The sequence below is a fragment of the Drosophila biarmipes genome, chromosome 3L, assembly GCF_025231255.1.
Source record: "Drosophila biarmipes strain raj3 chromosome 3L, RU_DBia_V1.1, whole genome shotgun sequence".
In the NCBI taxonomy this organism is placed as follows: Eukaryota; Metazoa; Arthropoda; class Insecta; order Diptera; family Drosophilidae; genus Drosophila; species Drosophila biarmipes.
In genome coordinates this window covers 18,919,693-18,938,507 of record NC_066613.1, presented here as the reverse complement: position 1 = coordinate 18,938,507, position 18,815 = coordinate 18,919,693, and the positions used below count along the sequence as shown (strand labels likewise).

General features: G+C 42.6%; 5 protein-coding genes across 10 annotated transcripts; 2 read left to right on the top strand and 3 right to left on the bottom strand.

The window, feature by feature from the left end:
- Window positions 1–780: 780 nt before the first annotated feature.
- Window positions 781–1,945, top strand: LOC108034533 (alcohol dehydrogenase). The gene is made up of 4 exons (XM_017109459.3): window positions 781–978; window positions 1,034–1,261; window positions 1,321–1,494; window positions 1,565–1,945. Exons 1-4 carry the CDS (start codon window positions 886–888, stop codon window positions 1,847–1,849), a joined length of 780 nt encoding a protein of 259 aa, XP_016964948.1. The 5' UTR covers window positions 781–885; the 3' UTR covers window positions 1,850–1,945.
- Window positions 1,946–2,324: 379 nt separating this feature from the next.
- Window positions 2,325–3,410, top strand: LOC108034535 (alcohol dehydrogenase 1-like). The gene is made up of 4 exons (XM_017109460.3): window positions 2,325–2,444; window positions 2,500–2,727; window positions 2,783–2,956; window positions 3,013–3,410. Exons 1-4 carry the CDS (start codon window positions 2,352–2,354, stop codon window positions 3,298–3,300), a joined length of 783 nt encoding a protein of 260 aa, XP_016964949.1. The 5' UTR covers window positions 2,325–2,351; the 3' UTR covers window positions 3,301–3,410.
- Window positions 3,411–4,881: 1,471 nt separating this feature from the next.
- On the bottom strand, window positions 4,882–11,228 carry LOC108035257 (roquin-1). 2 transcript variants are annotated; one of them, XM_017110803.3, is made up of 4 exons: window positions 11,108–11,228; window positions 9,598–9,760; window positions 7,325–9,532; window positions 4,882–7,126 (listed from the first exon to the last, which is right to left on the bottom strand). In XM_017110803.3, exons 2-4 carry the CDS (start codon window positions 9,757–9,759, stop codon window positions 6,980–6,982), a joined length of 2,517 nt encoding a protein of 838 aa, XP_016966292.1. In that variant the 5' UTR covers window position 9,760; window positions 11,108–11,228; the 3' UTR covers window positions 4,882–6,979. The 2 variants fall into 2 exon arrangements, with proteins under 2 accessions (XP_016966292.1, XP_043950764.1); XM_044094829.2 differs by having other exon boundaries at window positions 4,882–7,123.
- A 413-nt stretch (window positions 11,229–11,641) lies between these two features.
- On the bottom strand, window positions 11,642–14,205 carry LOC108035675 (1-acyl-sn-glycerol-3-phosphate acyltransferase gamma). 4 transcript variants are annotated; one of them, XM_050886140.1, is made up of 5 exons: window positions 14,134–14,205; window positions 13,137–13,308; window positions 12,335–12,870; window positions 11,914–12,271; window positions 11,642–11,853 (listed from the first exon to the last, which is right to left on the bottom strand). In XM_050886140.1, the coding sequence occupies exons 2-5, from the start codon at window positions 13,300–13,302 to the stop codon at window positions 11,774–11,776; spliced, it is 1,140 nt and encodes a 379-aa protein (XP_050742097.1). In that variant the 5' UTR covers window positions 13,303–13,308; window positions 14,134–14,205; the 3' UTR covers window positions 11,642–11,773. The 4 variants fall into 4 exon arrangements, with proteins under 4 accessions (XP_050742097.1, XP_016966873.1, XP_043950855.1 ...); XM_017111384.3 differs by lacking the exon at window positions 14,134–14,205 and adding an exon at window positions 13,964–14,092; XM_044094920.2 differs by lacking the exon at window positions 14,134–14,205 and adding an exon at window positions 13,917–14,053.
- A 442-nt stretch (window positions 14,206–14,647) lies between these two features.
- Window positions 14,648–18,686, bottom strand: LOC108035594 (1-acyl-sn-glycerol-3-phosphate acyltransferase gamma). 2 transcript variants are annotated; one of them, XM_017111267.2, is made up of 5 exons: window positions 18,554–18,686; window positions 16,682–16,868; window positions 16,085–16,620; window positions 15,245–15,602; window positions 14,648–15,049 (listed from the first exon to the last, which is right to left on the bottom strand). In XM_017111267.2, exons 2-5 carry the CDS (start codon window positions 16,860–16,862, stop codon window positions 14,964–14,966), a joined length of 1,161 nt encoding a protein of 386 aa, XP_016966756.1. In that variant the 5' UTR covers window positions 16,863–16,868; window positions 18,554–18,686; the 3' UTR covers window positions 14,648–14,963. The 2 variants fall into 2 exon arrangements, with proteins under 2 accessions (XP_016966756.1, XP_016966758.1); XM_017111269.2 differs by lacking the exon at window positions 18,554–18,686 and adding an exon at window positions 17,031–17,132.
- Between the last annotated feature and the right edge of the window lie 129 nt (window positions 18,687–18,815).

Below are 18,815 nucleotides of genomic sequence, written 5' to 3'. Positions count from 1 at the left end.
CTCAAGGGCTCATGGTTCGCTGGTTGACACATATAAATGGTGCGGATAACTAGCCCTTTTTAGATAGGGAGTAATTAGCTGAATAAAAATTTTTGTTCCTGAATTGTATGCCAATTTGGGACCATTTCAAGTTTTGGTAAGAGATACGAAACTTTGTAGGAGACATCTACAAACATTTGTTTAATATTTAAATGTTTTAAAAATATATATCAATTTAAAACTAAATACTAACTAACTAAAAACTAAATAAATAATCTTTAATCTTTCCATTATTAAAAAAATATGTGTATACAGGTTTTACTCATTATAAAATCATTGTCATAAATAAATGTTAAATATTTTTAAAAGCTTTCTCAAACTCCCAGATCGTGATATCTTTATCATAAAAATGCGCAGTAATCTGAACTATTATCATTGCACAAATGTATACTAATTAGCAGTTCACCTCAGTGCTGGTGCTTTAAAATAAAGGCATAAAGTAAAAAAAAACATATACCCTAAGGAAGCAATATTTAGGTCACTAAATACATTTTGAGTATTACTAAAATATGGTAGCTTAGCAAAAACATACTTAGTTTAAAATTCTGTCGGATAATGCTGATTAAAATAAGTCAAAATCTAACCAATAAAAAGTCGCCAAGCCAGCGCTAGTTAAGCTTATGAATTGATAACTAACAGAATATTATGTGCTCTCCGAGAGTAAGATGGTCCAAAAAGCTCCGTTGGAGCGGAGAACGGAGAGCTATGGCGATAGCGACAGGGTCGTTAGCACTGTTTCCAGATCGCCTGAGCAGGGGGTCGAAATCTGGCGAAGATTAGTTTGCCAATTGCCAGCGACTGAATTGCACGGAATCGAACAGAGGCAATAGGTTTCGACACTGCAACATGGACTTGGCCGGCAAAAATGTGGTTTACCTTGGCGGATTTGGCGGCATAGGCCAGAAATGTGTGCAAGAACTGCTGCAGCGGCCCGTAAAGGTGGGTTGACCACCGATCTGGACCTGAACGCAGCTCTAATCACCTTTATCATTAGGCTCTGGCCGTTTTCGATCTGACCGAGAATGGCCAGCTCTTGGCTGACTGGAAAGGCAAAAATCCCAACACGGATATCATCTACCAAAAAGTCGACATCACTCAGAAATCGGACATAGATGCGGCCTATAAGGCAACCGCCGAGAGGTTCGGTCACTTCGACGTGGTGGTCAATGGCAGCGGACTGATGAACGATCGTCTGATCGAGCTGTCCATTCAAATTAATCTGGTGAGGGTGTAAAGATTATTTAATATTTACAAAGCTTATAAATGCTTACCTAACCAAAGTTGGGAGTTATTAACAGCACTTTGACCGCCCTGGAGTACATGGACAAGGCCAAGGGTGGTAGGGGTGGTCTCATAGTGAACATATCCTCGGTGGCTGGCCTGGAACCCACAGCTCTCATGGCCATTTACTCGGCGGCCAAGACGGGAGTCACCACTTTTACCAGGGCCATGGCTGTGAGTATGGGCAGGACGAATTATAGATTTCAGATTAATAAATATTTTAAATACACTTTTACACTTTTAGAATCCCATTTACTACGCCCACTCCGGCGTCGGCTTCATTACCATCTGTCCGGGATTCACGGACACTGGTCTCCTAGAGGATATTGGTAACAAGACGACGTTCACTTACGACACACCCATGCTGGCCATGTTCAACAAGGTGAAGCGGCAGAAGGCGGAGGACTGCGCCAAGAATTTGGTCCTGGCCATAGAGACGGCCAAGAATGGAGCAGTTCTCATGCTGGAGTTGGGTGAAACCCACGAGATGAATATGCCGGTCATGTGGAAGCCCCAGTTTGAGGCTTAGTTCGGCGTTGTTAAAGTTTCTATTGTACATATATGCATTGATATATAATCTGTTTGGAATGGTTGGTAATTGAAAAATAAAATAGTATTGAGTTAATCAAGCTTGTTCTACACTTAAGGGGATCAAAGGGACAGCAAGAGCAGATTAACTTTCCAAAAGAAATTGTTAAGTATATTTTATTTTAACTGGGTCCTATCCAGACTCAATAGATTGTTGTTATCTTTATGCCACTTATAAAGATTTCCAAATGAGTTCTAAACATTATAAGCCACTTTTATATGTTAGCCGACTATCTCTTCGAAAGAGTACTTCAAATGGTTTCATATCTCCACGAGATTACAAAAACCTCTTCAATTCCCTAGCCCTAGAAGCTTTTATCAAATCTCTCCACCCACATATTAGATAATTAAAAAAAAAGGAAAAGAGTTGAGTTTTTTGGCAGTTTCTGATCTTTTAACCAGAAGACAAGTCGCAAGTTGCTACCAACTCTTAACATTGGCACATGGATTTGGCAGGGAAAAATGTGGTTTACCTTGGCGGATTTGGAGGCATTGGCCAGAAATGTGTGCAGGAACTGCTGCAGCGGCAAATAAAGGTGGCTTAACCATCAAACAAGACTTAGAATAAACCCCACTTATTTGCTTCTTTAGGCGTTGGCCATATTTGATTTGACTGAGAATGTCAAACTTCTAGATGAGTGGAAAACCTCAAATCAAAATACGGATATTTTCTACCAAAAACTGGACATCACTCAGAAATCGGACATCGAAGCAGCTTATAAGGCGACCGCGGAGAGAATCGGTCACTTCGATGTGGTGGTCAATGGTAGTGGACTGCTGGATGATCGTCTGGTTGAACTCACAATTCAGATCAACCTGGTAAGAGAACTATTGATTATTATTATAAAGTAGTTTCTAATTTTATACCCTAAAGGTGGGCGTTATCAACAGCACTTTGACCGCCTTGGAGTACATGAACAAGGCAAAAGGTGGTAAGGGTGGACTCATAGTGAACATATCCTCGGTGGCTGGTCTACAGCCCACGCCCTTGATGGCTATATATTCCACGTCCAAGAACGGCGTTACTACTTTTACCAGGGCCTTGGGTGTAAGTTTCTATATTTTACTCGAATTAAATAATTATCTTAATAATTCATCTCTTAGAGCCCCATTCATTATGACCACTGTGGCGTTGCCTTCATTACCATCTGCCCGGGGTATACGGACACTGGAATCCTGGAGGACATTGAAAAGAAAACCACATTTCCTTTTTTCGAGACCAGCATGCGCACCGTGTTCAACAAGGTGAAGCGACAAACGGTGGAGGTTTGCGCGGAGAATATAGTTAAGGCCATTGAGACTGCCAAAAATGGAGCAGTTCTTATGCTGGAATTGGGTGAAATCCACGACTTAGACATACCAAACCAATGGAACCCCCAGCTGGAGGATTAAGCTTTAAGTCCAGTTTAACATTTCTTTCAAAGAAATAATTGGTTTTATAAAGAAAATATACCCACTGATTAAGGTAATAGATATTGTTCTATACTCAGTGAGCCCACATTAACCGCATTACTAGATCAGATTGCTAGCAATCAGAGCCATATCAAGTATACCAAATGGAATTGTAGATTTCGATTAAGTTTATTTTATTTAAATTTCAGGCATACACACACAAATTGAGTTTGGTTTTTCATATCTAACATTTACAATGAATTTTGAAGATAAATATACATTTTCAGCACATCCAAGAACATACACTATCGATTAACATTCCACAAAACTAGAAGAGATGTTTGCTTTCGGTAAGCCGAAATTATTCATACCCCAGAAAGGGAATTTAATTCTGATTCTAAAATACCATTAATATCTAAAGTTTGCTTGGGTAGTATGCCGAAATAAACAAGCAAAATGGCAATTTTATGATGAATAATTTTTTGGGAAAACAGCTTACTTATTTATTTGTTTTTTACGGTCTTTATCTGTAGTTTAGAACTATCAAGCTGCCAGCAGCCTTGAAATGTTACTAATAAAAATATTTATTCGGACACTTGGCAAGTATGAAATATGATCGGAGAGCTCTTCTTTTCTGGGATACGAAGACATGGACATAGACCCAGCTTGATCAGGGGGATCTGTTGGAGTAGAAGCACTTCCCGCTTGGTGGGGATGGTTTAGCGTTCCTGTAGAATGCATGTAAAATACAATCTCTGCTTAGTTCTATGATACAATTTACGCCTAGCTGATTCATCTTCCCGGTTGCGTGTAGTTCGTGTATTTAGATACATTATTATACTCGTATATAGTTAGTTTCGAATAGCATTTAATATAAAGACATTTGTTCGTTCCCATTGAACTGGGATTAGTTTCGCATGTTAACTGTAAATTTCACATCATCACAATTCAAGGATCTTCAACTTATAAATTACACCAAAAACAGCAACGATTTGGTTTTGCAGAGACGGGACGACCTTCGACCTTTCAGGGAGCTTGCGACTTTGGGGCTGTACGGTTAAAATTGAGAGTATTGTATTGTATTGTCCTCAGCCTAACACATTTGATGCGCTGAAAGAGAGTCCCCTGGCTATCTACCTATTCAATTGCAGTGCAGTTCTATCGGGGATGTTACTGAGGGGCTCGACAGGCGGTCTCCTGGCAGGTTTTAATAGACTTATTGGATCTGAGCTACTGCAAAATCGTCTGTATCTGCACCTGTGTCTATACATTTAACATCACTAACCCTAGGTTGAGGAACAGAAGCGCCTATATTCCATATCATACTTTACGTTTATCTTATTTAGTTATGCGGATTGTCTGTAACTAGTTGCGTTAACTATAGGATTTCGTGTTGTATTCCATTAAATTACCTATCTGGTGGTTCTATTGGTGTTCTTAGTTCCTTATACGTTTGCTGGTGGTTATTTTGCTAAGTTTCTTGGTTTCTTGCTTCGCCATCAACGCTTTGATATGTTTCGCACATTAGCTTTCATCTCGAACTTAAAATAATAAGAGTTATAGAGATAAAACCGAAACAACTAAAAGTTTTGTGAAAATTTATTGGTAAATAAAATAAATAATTTTTTTGTTGCATATTTTTTCCACTTTGATTAACAGAACTCGAAATTTGCTTAGAATAGAAACATTGAGTGATAATACCAAAAATACATTTAATTAACATATGTATAAATATATATAGATATGCATTTAAATAAGTGTGTGTAAATAGAAAATGTCTGTGTTTATGTGTGAATTGCTCGGCACGATCTGTATGAAAAAGAGCCTCGGTCAGTTTTTGAAGTTTGGAGTTTTTGGGGGGCATTTGGCGGGTTGCTGGACTGATTGTAAATTATAAAGTTACAAAACTCAACTCAACAAATACGTTATTATGAACTGAACCCATTGGGTTTAAGCTATCAAAAAAAAAACTTCACCACAGCCAAAGGACGGGCGGAGAACGCTAAATCTGTATCTGTATCTGAATCTGTATCTAGATCGTAGTCGGAACTTAAGTACGCAGTTAGCCGCCTCTCCACCCAGCCTTCTTCTAGATTTTCACATTTCACAGGGTCGAAGAAATCTCAACCACCTCCCTCGATTCGCTTCTATACATTGAATGCCTTAGTTTCTGAGTAATAGGAAAATACATTTAAATGTATGTTATCTTTTCTGTTTTAAAATTGCTTCGATCAATTTTAACTAGCTCACAACTGAACACATACTCCCCGTGGGGTCGGGGAATATATTTTTACATGGATTCTACTACACACACGGCATCGAAACTCGTTAACAATAAATATATTTGTAAAGATATATATGTTATATTCTTCTATGATCAAGCGCAGTAATATATAAGGTTCCTGATTTCATCGCTTAACAAATACAAGTTACAAAATCGCTCATCTTTCTCTTCAAATCAAAATGATGTACATAGTCTTGAATGAAAAACGCGGGCTCAACTGACATTAATATATAATATTAATAATAGAGCGCACAAATTGGTTAGTATCTAGATATAAATATAAATTTATATTTGCATAGAGTAGGTATGTGTAAATGATCTCAAAGCCCTGACAGACAAATTCAACTTTCGGTTCGTCACACTTTCTGTGCTGCACTCTTCTCGCAGTTTACAAAATGGGAGAAGGGGGACGTGATTTTAATTTATTTTCAATAAATTTAATAATATATAGTACAATAGTTAACAACATCGCACAATAGCGTTATTAAAATTTCTTTAAGAAATATAAACATTCATTTCACACACATACAAATGATCGTTCGTGTCCTGTGGCTCAGTGTGTATGCGTGTTGGTGTATGTGTGTGATTGTGTTTTGAGAGCGAAAGGATTCACAGGTCCTTCCAGCCCTGCTCATTTTTGTATATATAAAAATAGCGTTTTGAAATAGTTAATAATTAAAAAAAATATATGTGTTTATATCTATGTTTACAGCGTTACACAATCAATCAAAACTTGATCACAAATAATTACTTAATCAGGGGGAGGATGATAAACAGACTGATGTGGATAATAATTTGAGTTTTACCTAGATATCGAAGTCTTGGGATCATGATTTACTTAGTTCGTGAACAGTTTCTATTTACTGTGACATAAAATTGCTTTAAAATCTTTGCTGCTATACGTCTGCATACCTCATCATTCTCATCATCACCTTTTTGGGGGGTTCCTACGGATCGTATTTATAGCAGATCTACGCGTCTGAGCTGAATTCTAGGCTACACACAAAGTTTTACGATCTAAATTGAGTTTTTTTGTTGTTTGTTTGCTTTTAGTTTTCCATTTGCTAGACACAATCCCCGAATTTGCAACATAACACGAACATGATTAAACACATTTCCACAAAATTTGAACAATGAACTAATTAGACAATTATTTAATAGATTCTAATAGACGGTACCCAACCCAGTTGATGTTTTGTTTTGGCCCCGATCCAATAACGGATCGGTTGGATCAATTTTTTTAACTACAATTACATTTGAAATTCTACCAAAGTTTGAACTGTGCGGTACAAACCTCTAACGATGTGTAAAATGATTGCATTATACATATTCTCTTCCCGCCCAAACACGATCTATATAAACACCTATATAGAAATATCCTCTGGTCGGCAGCTCCTAGTCCACCTTGATCCCACTGTCGTCGGGATCTACGATGTCCACCAGGTTCTTCTCCAGCTGCTGCATCATTCCGCTGTCGATGCCGCCCTCGAAGCTGTCCTCCGACATTAACTGCGGCTTCCTGCCCCACATCGGCGGTTGCTGCTGTTTTCGGAAAGACAATGCATACAAAAGATTAAAAAACTGAATATGCTAAGCAATTAAAGTCGTTTATCTCTAAGAACTTGGGGTGTGCTTGTTACCGAACCCATTAACAATAAAATAGATTACCTTAAAAGATAAAAAAGCAAATAATCGCACCCCTTTAAAAGGGGCAATTAAAGCCTAGCCCACTCCACCTACCTTGTTAGCATTGAAGTTGTCGTTCCTGTCGCTCTTGTAGCCACCATATCCAAGATCACTGTCGTTATCCAGCAGCCAGGTGTTCCAGCTGCTGTTCGTGCTGCTCTTGGGACAAATGGGTCCGTAGCGACTCAGCATGGAGGAGCCGGTGGGCACATCGAATGTGGACGCATCGTCATCCAATATGGAGTCCGATCGCACAAAGTTCGCCGACTCTTTGCCCGTATTATTCCAGAAGAGCAGCGATGAGCCATGGTTGCTGTGGTTGTTGTTGTGGGAGCTGCTATTGTTGTTGTTGCTGTGGTTGTTATTGTTGGATCGCCGGAACAGAGGCACTGCGTCCACATCGGACTCCGGGACTCTGTCCAGGTCTATGTTAACACTATTCGGCGGTTTCTTTTCATAAAATGAGGTATCAGCTGTTGCGGCTAAAATCGACAACGGTCGGCTGGGATTCGGCTTGCTGGACGGTGGCTGCTGCTGCTGTTGCTGGGGGTGCTGTGGAGGAAGCTGCTGCTGCTGCTGAGCCAGGTAGGTTTGCTCCCAGGGGTTGCCCAGATGGAAGACGTCCCCTCCGCCGCCGGGCATCATGTAGCCCTTGTGCATGTTGCTGTTCACACTGAAATTCGGTGGGTTGGCATTGCGTTGCTGTGGCGCTCCCGGATTGGCTTGGTATTCCCTGGGCGAAGGATTCCTCGGCTGGCCAACGCCATAACCGCTGAAGCGAGGATCATAGCGATTGGGAACTATGAGTCGGGCAATGGGACTGTGATGATGCAGCAGCGGCGGTGGAGGCTGCTGCGGTGGAAGTCCTCCGCCAGGCGATAGACCCAAGCTGGGCTCCAGATAACTCCTGGGAGAGCCCATGAAATGCATGGGAGACATGGGCAACATGGGTGGCACTCCCAAAGTCGGTCCATCCGGCTCTCCTAGTGGCTTCTTGATGGCTCCACTGACCATCGCTGGCGGTCCCTGCAGCGTCAGCGGTGTTTTTATGTGTTTACCGCGGTTTCGGGCCCGGTAGCGCTCGACCTCCTCCTGGGAGTGGGCAAAAGTGCAGCTAGCACCCCTGGGACACACCCTCCGAACATTCAGGTCCCTGCACAGGCTGATCTTGTACTTGGGATTGCTATTGGCCGTTCCACCACTGCCACCGCCACTGACTCCATCCTGAGCCTTGCGAACGCCATGGTGCTGAAGGAAGTTCACCAATCCCACGACCGAATGACGGACTGCATCTAGGGCTTCAGCCAAATCCGGCCAAGGCGCCACTTCGGCACAGGGATCGATGTTGGCCAGGTACTTAAGGTGATGATGCAGACTGGCTAGCTTGGCGGGATCACTAGTCCGCTGCAAGGCAATTACCAGTTCCTGGACTGATTGGGCAAAGGAGCTGGGTGTCTGCAGCTTGTCGATGATGCTCTGCATATGGCTCTTGTGCATCACGTCTCCGTACAGCAGGGAAGACCATTGTTCCGGGGCTATTCTCAGACCCGCCTCGGTGGCTATCTGAACGATCTGGGCATCGTGCTCGCGGCGCAAAGCGTCATAGGTGCGGAATTCCTCCTTAAGCTGCATCAGCGATGAGTCTGCCTCGCGTTTCGACACCTTGAAGCAGCTGGCACGGTAAAGCAGCTGCACCACATGCCCGATACTCGTCTTGGAGGCCTGTGGAAATTGCGGTTCCAGTCGCTGCACCACGAACATGACCAGCACTTTGCGCGATAGCGCCGATCCCTCCTCCAAGGCTAGTAGCACCAGTTTGAGCACCTCCTCCTGCATGGCTGGGCCAAGGAACTGACATCCTCTAGTCCGCACAGCCGCCCATAGATTTGAGCTCAACTGCTGGGGATTTTGGTGCTGCAGGATCAGCTCGGTGACAGTGCGTTCGCCCAGGGATCTGGCTGCCCGAAGTGCCCTCACGCGTCCCTCCTCCTCCATCAGCTGACAGTTGACCAGGGTAACCAGTTTCCGTTGCATGGGTCGAGTTAGGAGATTGCCATTTCCGTTCAGGTTGAGGAAGGACTTCAGATGCAAGGCCAGCTCCTCGATGCACCGCTGACCCAGTTGGTAGCACTTGAGGTGCTCCGGTTCCAGCTTCTGGACACTGGGCGGTGGTGGTCCCAGCTCCAGGAGCTCCGAGTCCTTAACCAACTGGAGCAGAGCATGGTTAACGGGCAGATTGTCGATCTCGCTGACAATCACCGTCTGCAAATGAGTGGCAAACGGGCGTGTAAGTTTGGAGAAGTTTGCGATGGTGGATATGAACTCACCTGATCGAAGGGACACTGCCGGTTGTAGAGGGTCGTCAGACATAGCTTGCAGATGGTGTGCCCGCAGCCCAGGCTGACCGGGCACCGCTGGCTGGCCGCGAATTCATTGCAGCAGATGGGACAGTTCAGAAAATCTGTCCATGAGGGAGCCTGAATCGGCATGCTGTGAATAAAAACCAATTAAGATGATTAAGCCTACAGGAAAAGAATACCAGTTACGTGCGTAGAAGTTTGGAATACTCTTTTGCCTTAATGGTTTCTTGGAGATACGTTTAAGCTATTTATTATATGTCAATACATTTTACCCACGTAAATTATAATAGAAAAAGGATTTAAACTAAAAAGACTAGGGAACAATTATATTTACTATTTCGGAGCAATAAGAATAGTCTTGTTAAAATAAAACTCTAAAATCAAAGATCTTTTATGACGTAAATGTATAAATTCATTTGAAATAACCCCATTACGGGAATTCGTTGTTCTTATCTGGGTTTTGGTAAAGAGAAGTTTCTATAAGTTACTTAACATAAATGTTTTAATAAAAAAAAAATGTTTTTGGGTATCAACCTCATATATTATACTTGGTGGATGGGATATTCCAAAGAACTTATGATTTAATCATTAATACTAGGTTTTTGGATGTGAAACTTGGGATACAAAGTAATCTATAAAATTGATCTCAATTGGAATGATCAAATATACTCCTAAGTTGGGGTTACCATAAGTACGAGAAGTTTTCTTTAAAATAAGTTCCCCAAATAGGGATCATATCTATGGAAGAGTACAGCTTGAAGAAATAATTTGTTGGCCCTTATATGTATGGTATTACCAAACTTATGCAGAGATGTAAGTGGCGTGAGTCAAGCAGAGTTATTTTCCCTTTACAGCGATCCAAAAGTGGCACAGTAGAAAAGTTTCGCTTTCGTCTTTTTCTGCTTCTTCTCGCAGTACCCCCAACGTCAGCTGTCGCTGGCGCACACACACGCACACCCGCTCACCCACACACCCGCGCGCGCTGCTGCTGGTGTGCGGGGGCATTTGTACACGCATGCAAGTATATCTGTAGGTATGTATAACATACATATAAGGCCAAATTGCACTTCCTGGAGAACTTTTTCGGGGTTTACGTGCTCGTAGGATCGTCTGTGCCCCCTTCGAAGGCCCCCACACACACTGGCACACGGGCAGTCCAACCATTTTGCTGGGGAACACAAACGTAACTCGCTTTCAACGTCATCAGCCATCCGCTTTCTTTTAAGACGCGAACAAAGGGAATTTCGGGTAGTATCCTGTGCGATCTTTACTTCTTGGGCCTTCCACCCTTGTCTACGATGGCTACGCACCTCCGGGCAGTCCCTAAAAGCCAGATATTCCCCAGGAAAAGCACTGAACTCCGCAAAAACTCTCTCCCTAAGTTTTTTTCGTTACGTTTCACTTTTCACTCTGCTCGGCAGATTCTTGAGAAAGTCGCTCGAAAGCGATTTTCGACACTGGCGCTGCACTGACTCACCTTCAAAATGCACATATTATTGCATTAAAGGTACGAAAAGATGTTTTTTAATTTTCATTGGATTTTTTTGTAAAAAATTGGAAGTTGCAATCAGTATGACCGCAGGTGACGAGCGGCGGAATACTGAATTCGGCTGGGTGAAAAATGGCTGGTGTGTTTTTGCACTGCTTGCGCCAAGGGTCACACTAGATGCGCTCAGCTGATGGCAAGGCGATGGTTATCGCTTATCGTTTTTGAGTTGACTATCAGAATTTGAAAATTATTTTTAAAATTTAATAAAAAGGGGTTTTCATTTCATTTTATGTATGAAATTTAAAAGGGAAAATAGTAATATTTCCTCGTTTACCATATGGTTTTCTCTAATGCAAAATTAAACATTTCTTAATTTAAAGAAATAATGTTTAATGCTAGTAGGTTGACCGATTCTGTAGCCTGTTATAAAACAATCTATATGATTAAATGTTACGACTTATTTACAACGCAGAAAATAATCATGCTCATATGATGTAATTGCAAACCATAAAAATGACACTGTTATTCAGTTTACTTCAATTTATTTTGTACACTTGTCTTTATGTACATTATAATTCTAGGGATTTGCAGTCGAGTAATGATTACATCTCATCAAATAATGTTGCCCAGTTTACAAAACTCTGGTAGTAAAATCTATTTCTTAGCAGCAGCTCCATAGGCAGAGGCCTTGCTAATTTTGGAAGCATTAACAGCGTACTCCATGAGGCCATAGACTGAAAATATAGTATAGCAAGTTAGGTAGTGTTCCTTTTTAGAATATTATCCCAACTTACATCCTCCCAAGATGGACAGGACGGTGATGAAGCCAATCCAGTTGCCTGCAACCAGTGAGGTGATCAAATAGTTCAAAATACACAGGACCGAGACAGTGGCCCAGCCCAAAAAGTTAAGGAGGGTGGTCAGACGCGGCTTGTAGATCTTCTCGGGAACCTCCTTGACGCCGGAGTTCTTGAAGAAGCTGCCGGTTTCGTGGAAACTGTCGATGATCTTGTCCTTCTCGGCAAAGAAGTCCTGCATAAAGGCGGCCGCCTCCTTTTCGCCATCTGGCACCTTGTCCAGCGGCACTCGGCGAATGTACATGTAGGGCTCCACGGGCTCCCCATTCAGCTGGGACAGCATGGTGGGTTTTGGCTAAAAAACGTAATATATAACAATGCAGTCTTTCTATATCATTGAAATATGAATGATGCTTACCTCAGCATTCTTCTTGAAGGCCAGGTTGATGTCGTAGATGGCAGGGCAGATGCCCCGCATGGTGGGAAGACTGGTGGTGAATCCCTTGGTGCGCGGAATCAGGTGGTGCTTGAGCACGGGAAGACCTCGCTCCTGGGCGAACTTCACGGACAACTCGTGCTTGGCGGCAGTGAAGCGAGTGCCCTCGGCATTGAGCAGCAGCCACACCGGATCCGGGTGGGAGAACACCTCCGTCAGCTGAGTCTTGATCACGACCTTGTCCTTCTCGAAGTTGCGGTCGAGGAAGATGAACTCGGCCATCCACCAGACCCATCCCAAAACGGGCACGTAGCGCAGCATCTTCTTGGCGTACGCCTTGGTACCTCCCAGAATTCCCAGCTTGTCGGTGATCATCCAGGCGGTCAGCCAGTCGATCTCGTAGGTGTGATTCATCAGCAGCAGGCCGTGCTCCTTGCCGAAGAACTTCTTCTCGTCCTCGGGATCAATGTAGACCCGCAGCTTGCTGCCTGCGTACCATTCCGCCACACAGACTAGGACTGAGAATGGAGAACAAGATAAAAAATCAATTTTTGTTTGGTTTTTAAATTTTATCTTAAAAACTTGATGTCATATGTATTATTAATTATTATAATATATTTGAAAACTTTAAGAGAAAGTATATGTATACAATATACTAATATACAGCTTGAAAAGCATTATAAAAACATGCATATCATATTTGACCTTATCAGGACCACTTTTCCCGCCGGAAACGTGACAAGCACATTTTCAATACGATTTCTTCTATACTTGGTATACTCACTGCAGTAGAAGGAGTAATGGAGGTAGTACATAAGACTCCTCGAGAGTCGCTTGTCGAAGGGCCGTACGAGAACGATCAGCAGGAGCTGACCAATGTTGACGAAGAATCCGCACGTGAAGAAGGTCACGGCGATCAGCAGTCGCCCCAAGCCCCTGAGGTGCGACATCCTGAGCTAAAAGTAAAGAATGCCAATAAGATCAATCAATTGGGCCAACTTTACGTAACACACATCGAAATTCGTGTTCTGCATTGCAGTTAGTAAATATGTCCAGCGCGCGATATCGACTTGATTATGGCCGGCACTCAAACTTTGCTCCCACTGTGTCACGAACTAATTGTTCTGCTTAAATTATAGACCCGTAAACGCACACATGCAAGGCACACTGTAGCGGTACAGTGAGCACTCTGTTATGTGAGCACCCATAAACTGAGAAACTGAATTTCTTATCTAACCTTACCTTATGAATTGGGAATTCTTATTGATTATACGCATTTGACAATGAATTGCACAACTGTTAATTTCTACTTCTCCCAATATTAATAATATGAATATTCATTTTATAATTTAGTTTGCCATAATTATATAAGGTAACATTTCACGATGATTTTTAAATATTTGTTAAAAAGTTCCTAAAGTGGCGTAATGGAAAGTATAGCATTTCTAGATTACCTGATTAAACGATAAGATAAAGTTATACGTAATAGTCAGTAAAAAAAATCTATAAAATATTACTTTAAAAAATAACTGCTTTTATATTTAAGTAATGTTCTTAAGTTCACCTTTCGATGTTGTACTGTTTCTTGTGCACCAACACAATCGCGCTCACCTATCTCTGCGGGATCTTAACAAATTGGAGGCCAGGGAGTGGCAAGTTGTTCTACCAACCAGTAGACGTCGACTGAATGAAATTGGCTCTTCCAGTCGCCCGGGCCCCTGGAGATATGGATCTGCGTCGATAGTGGAACCCCGAAACCTATAAGTAACACTGTTAATCACCTGTTATCAGTTATAGGAAACCAGGCGGCCTGCTTATCTGCGAGTAAAGGCGCTTTTATGCTGCGCGTGTGTTCGCATATATGTACGGCCAATGGCAAGCAGTGCAGCTAACGGAACGTGCACTGCTTCCGATCGTTACAACTGATAAAGCACCGAAAGGGTTGAACATGCTGATAAGTACAAATTTAGTTGATGGCCTGTGCTTTGTGAAGACTAGTTTTATGTGCTCTGCGAACGCTTTCGGTTGTACTTACTTATTATCTGGGATAAACATAGTGTTTATACTATTAACTTTGTGGTGATAGGATTGAATACATATAAGATTTGTTTTTTTATTCGTTATCAACATTTCTTATAATTTAATTTCTTACAATTCCTAAATTAAAACCCATTAAAAATTTAGTATTTTCCCGTACGGTCACTCTAAAGTCGCACTGCTTGCCCACCCACACTCATCAGCTGTTGGCCCCCTTATCAGCGCACAGCTTTTCCTTATCAGAGACAATACACAAGGCACTTTTCACGTACTTTTTAATTTAATTATTGCAATGCTCACCAAAATACAATTGATCAAACAATTAAATTTCCACTTAGGTGTAGAACTACCAACTATGTACGCAAATTGATGGCTCCAGTGTGCGGGAGTTACCTTGTAACTATAAACTTAGACAAAAAACATGCACTTCTGTTCAAAAACACATCGTATCGTCCGGGGAGGAATCGCGAATTGATCCGTCTAGCAGAGAGATTTGTGAGAGGACTGCCTTTTGCAACGTCAGTTGTAGATAATTGAGTTCGACAACAATCGGAACTAAATGCGAAATCGAAAGTTATTTTGAGCTCGGCTTGGACGATCCATAGCTGGAACCCTTGCTAATCTGGGTCTTGTTGATGGCCTGACCCATTAGCCAGTAAACTGGAAATCAGAAAACATATTTAGAAAAATGTTGTATAAGATTAGAAAGTTAGGAGATAGCAGGGGCAATCACATGGGAAGGATGTTTAGCTTTTCAGTAGAACAAGAAAGTTGAGTTGGACATTTCATATGATATATAAATTTCATTTGATCTTCCAGTGTGATTTCCCCCGAAGTCTTTAAAAATCAACTTACACAGTCCCAGAACAGAACAAGCTGAGATGAAGGCCGTCCAGTTGGCGGCCAACAGGGAAGTGATCAAGTAGTAGAAAATGCAGGACAGCGAGAATGTCGCCCAACAGGCGAAATTGACCAGCGAGCACAGCCGTGGCTTGTTCACGTAGGCCGGAACCTCCTTTACGCCTGATGTCTTGAAGAAGCTGCCCGTCTCCAGGAAGCTGTCGATGATCTTGTCCTTCTCCACGAACAGGTTCTGCAGCCAGGCGGCGGCCTCCTTCTCGTCCTCGGGCACCTGCTCCAGGGGAATGCGCCTCATCAGCAGGTAGGGCTCCACGCCCTTGCCATGCAGCAGGCTCAGCATTGTGGCAGGGACCTAAAAATGTAGTTAAGAACTTGATTAGCTTGTGTTTATCAGGCGAACTTATCATTAAATGGCAAACCTATTACTAATTAAATCGATGGTTGCCATGCTGGCAAAGTGAAAAGGATTAGCAATCAAGACTACAAACTTGAAGTCAAATATAAATATTAACAATATAATGAAGTAAACCCCCGCACTGACATTTAAGTTAACCTTCAGAAGTTATAAATTCAAACCGATCGATTCTCTAAAACATGACTTTTTTAAGTGGCTCTGAAGTGAATGCGACGTTTGTTTGAGCAACAAGATAATCCGATTAAAACGGAGAGATTAGATTGGACTAAAGCAATCAGAACGCCATTATCGAACAGACTGATAACCCTTATCGAATCTTTCAAGTGCAAAATGCAAAATTTTGCATTAGTATAGTAATGACACAATATTCGCAATTATATAACTTATAAAAGGTTCATAAATGGGTTTGTAATATTCACCTTGTCCGCGGGCCTGTACGCTAGATTAATGTCGTAGATGACGGGACAAAGACCACGAATGGGGGCCAAGCTGGCGGTGAATCCCTTGGTGCGTGGAATCAAATGGTGCTTCAGGACCGGCATGCCCCTCTCCTGGGCGAACTTTACGGATGCCTCGTGCTTGGCGGGCGTGAAGCGAGTGCCCTCGGCGTTGAGCAGAAGCCAGGTGGGATCGGGATAGGAGTAGACCACCTTGAGCTGCTCGGTGATGATGGTCTTGTCCTGGTCGAAGTTGCGGTTGAGGAAGACGAACTCGGCCAGCCACCAGCCCCAGCCGATGATGGGCACATAGCGGATGGCCTTCTTGGCGTAGGCCTTGCAGTTGCCCAGGACGCCCAGCTTGTCGCAGATCATCCAGCCGTTGAGCCAATCGATCTCGTACTTGTGATTCATGATCAGGAGCACATGCTCCTTGCCGGCATGCTGCTCAAAGTCATCCTTGTCCATGTAGACGGTCATCTTGCTGCCGGCATACCAGTCGGAAACGAAGATTAGCTCTACAACGGGTTATATTTATAATTAAAGATTGTTTCCTTTAGGTAATTGGAGAATACTCACGGGAGTAGAGCGAATAGCAGGCATAGTACATCAACTTGCGGAAGAGGCGCTTGTCTATGGGCTTGATGAGTACGTGCATCAGCAGCTGGATAAAGTTGATGCACAGCCCACTGGTGAAGAAGGTGAGCGCGATGCACAGGTGGATCAGTCTCAATTGTTTCAGCTTCTCCAGCGACACCATTTTGATCTGCAATTACAGATGGCTTAACCAATAAAACTGCAGCCTTTACCTAATCAAAACCTTAATTGTAGCTTCTTCCCCTATGGTAGGGCTCATAAAGCCCCCCACTTTATGGCCCCACCGATGAGCTTGTGTTTATGAGCGTTAAACAAAGTTGCCGGCACTCACTCGAGTTGAGCTAAGTTGAAAGAAAGCGTGAAAAGCGGAAAGGCAACCACCTGCACCACCAGCTGGCAATGGACTGGGGCAACCACCGAGCCGCAGAGATATTCGCCGGATATCGGGGCTGCTAAGCCCGCTGCCGGAGGAGGAATCTAATCAGCCTTGGCCAATCGATGACTGCTCCCTTGGAAATAGCGCTAGCCGCCGGTGGACAAAGTCCGGTCGACCGACGGATAGTCATTATAGGGCAAATCGCAGATACTTCACAGTGGAAGCTCGCGAAGGTAAACAATCTTTAGAATCAGCGGGTCTGGGAGTACTTCAAGGCGGAAAAAGGTGGGCAAATAGCATGGAAACGGAATAAAGCTGTTTAAGTGCTAAACTTTAAGTTTATGGAGGTGTTTCGAAAACCTCTACTTTTTAACAACCGTTTTTATGGTGTGTAATAATACTCGCTCAACTTTGAACTTAGGGGAAAACAGAGCCATTATAAGTAGTTCAGGGGTTTCACTATATTTTCAGGTTCTACTGTTATTAAAAGGGTATTAGAAACGAATTTCTAATTTAAACTAAGTACTTGGGTTTATAGTTGGTGTACCCCTAATCGTTTGCATTAAAGGTTAATAGAACAGTGCTAATTTTAAACTGCGAATATGTCTGTTTAGCTAAAAATACACCTTTAATTACTACGTTGTGTAAGGCCTAGCTATGTATATAATAATTTATTGTGATAACTAAGCAAAAAATCACGAATAAAAGAGATGCTAAAAGTCATTGTAGGTGGGGAAATATAATGACACGTAATACAAATCCGTGACTGCATAAATTAACTAAAGTTATGGAATCATATGAGTTGTGTCATAGTATATAAAACGAAACGGCTACGAAGCTTTGAAGTTTAAATAATATATTATATAAAGGCTACTAGGGGATATTTTTGGGCAGATGAAAATCCCAGAGTGAAGCTGAATAAATCGAAAGTTCACTGAATCAAGTTGATTGTGTTTTTGTTGCATTCAATTGGTGACCCCGACGTTGATTGTTGAACTGCTTGCATTAAATTAGTTCACTTTTCCGATCGCTCACTATACATACATCGTATATACATGTAGTATATATGCAAACAACAAAAAGAGTTCTTGCGCACACACACCGGCGCACGGATATGTATGCATGCTGATGTACGTACACACTCAGCTGGCCCACGTGTGCGGGTGTGCGTGCGGGAGAGGCGTGGGGTGGCGTGACGTGGAGTGTCTTTATGGCTATCAGTTCACGGCCCGCGATCGCATCGCCACCCACTATTATCAAAAACAAAGTCCACTCGGCGTAGGGCTATCAGGCCGCAGCTGCGCCGCTCTTATCGGTTATTCCCTGGCCTGTACGTCTATCTGCGCACATATGTATATGCATACGGTGGCAGGATGGCCTTGCCCTTTGTTTACAAATGTCACCGCTCTGGAATTGCTGTCCAAAACCTTATCAACACTATATAACTATCACTCGGCGACGAGGTGCCCGCCATTTACCTTTTTGGCAATGTTTTTTGTGCGAATTGATTTGTTTTCTTTTGTCAGCCAAACGGTATGACCGTCGCGTGCAGAGAACTTGCCACCGGTGGACAATCGGTAATTCGGTATGTCCTGTATTCGGTATTTTTCTGCCGCTCACCAGTGTTGCCAGGCGGCTATCTGTTAGCTACTACACTTTGCAAAACTATCTAACAATTTTTATGCAATTATTACCCGAAAATTAATATGAATCCTTCATTGTTTTGGTGACGAGAATTAT

Coding starts and splice junctions, on each gene's coding strand:
- LOC108035675 (XM_017111383.3), bottom strand. CDS start 13,386: ATGCAGAACACGAATTTCGAT. Junction 12,272..12,334: donor CCTTCAAGAAGAATGCTGAG/GTAAGCATCATT, acceptor TACGTTTTTTAG/CCAAAACCCACCATGCTGTC. Junction 11,854..11,913: donor CCTGTCCATCTTGGGAGGAT/GTAAGTTGGGAT, acceptor CTATATTTTCAG/TCTATGGCCTCATGGAGTAC.
- LOC108035257 (XM_017110803.3), bottom strand. CDS start 9,759: ATGCCGATTCAGGCTCCCTCATGGACAGATTTTCTGAACTGTCCCATC. Junction 9,533..9,597: donor GGCAGTGTCCCTTCGATCAG/GTGAGTTCATAT, acceptor ACTCATTTGCAG/ACGGTGATTGTCAGCGAGAT. Junction 7,127..7,324: donor ACAACTTCAATGCTAACAAG/GTAGGTGGAGTG, acceptor TTCCGAAAACAG/CAGCAACCGCCGATGTGGGG.
- LOC108035594 (XM_017111267.2), bottom strand. CDS start 16,862: ATGGTGTCGCTGGAGAAGCTGAAACAATTGAGACTGATCCACCTGTGC. Junction 16,621..16,681: donor CTGCTATTCGCTCTACTCCC/GTGAGTATTCTC, acceptor AACCCGTTGTAG/AGCTAATCTTCGTTTCCGAC. Junction 15,603..16,084: donor CGTACAGGCCCGCGGACAAG/GTGAATATTACA, acceptor CTACATTTTTAG/GTCCCTGCCACAATGCTGAG.
- LOC108034533 (XM_017109459.3), top strand. CDS start 886: ATGGACTTGGCCGGCAAAAATGTGGTTTACCTTGGCGGATTTGGCGGC. Junction 979..1,033: donor TGCTGCAGCGGCCCGTAAAG/GTGGGTTGACCA, acceptor CTTTATCATTAG/GCTCTGGCCGTTTTCGATCT. Junction 1,495..1,564: donor CTTTTACCAGGGCCATGGCT/GTGAGTATGGGC, acceptor TTACACTTTTAG/AATCCCATTTACTACGCCCA.
- LOC108034535 (XM_017109460.3), top strand. CDS start 2,352: ATGGATTTGGCAGGGAAAAATGTGGTTTACCTTGGCGGATTTGGAGGC. Junction 2,728..2,782: donor TCACAATTCAGATCAACCTG/GTAAGAGAACTA, acceptor TATACCCTAAAG/GTGGGCGTTATCAACAGCAC. Junction 2,957..3,012: donor CTTTTACCAGGGCCTTGGGT/GTAAGTTTCTAT, acceptor TTCATCTCTTAG/AGCCCCATTCATTATGACCA.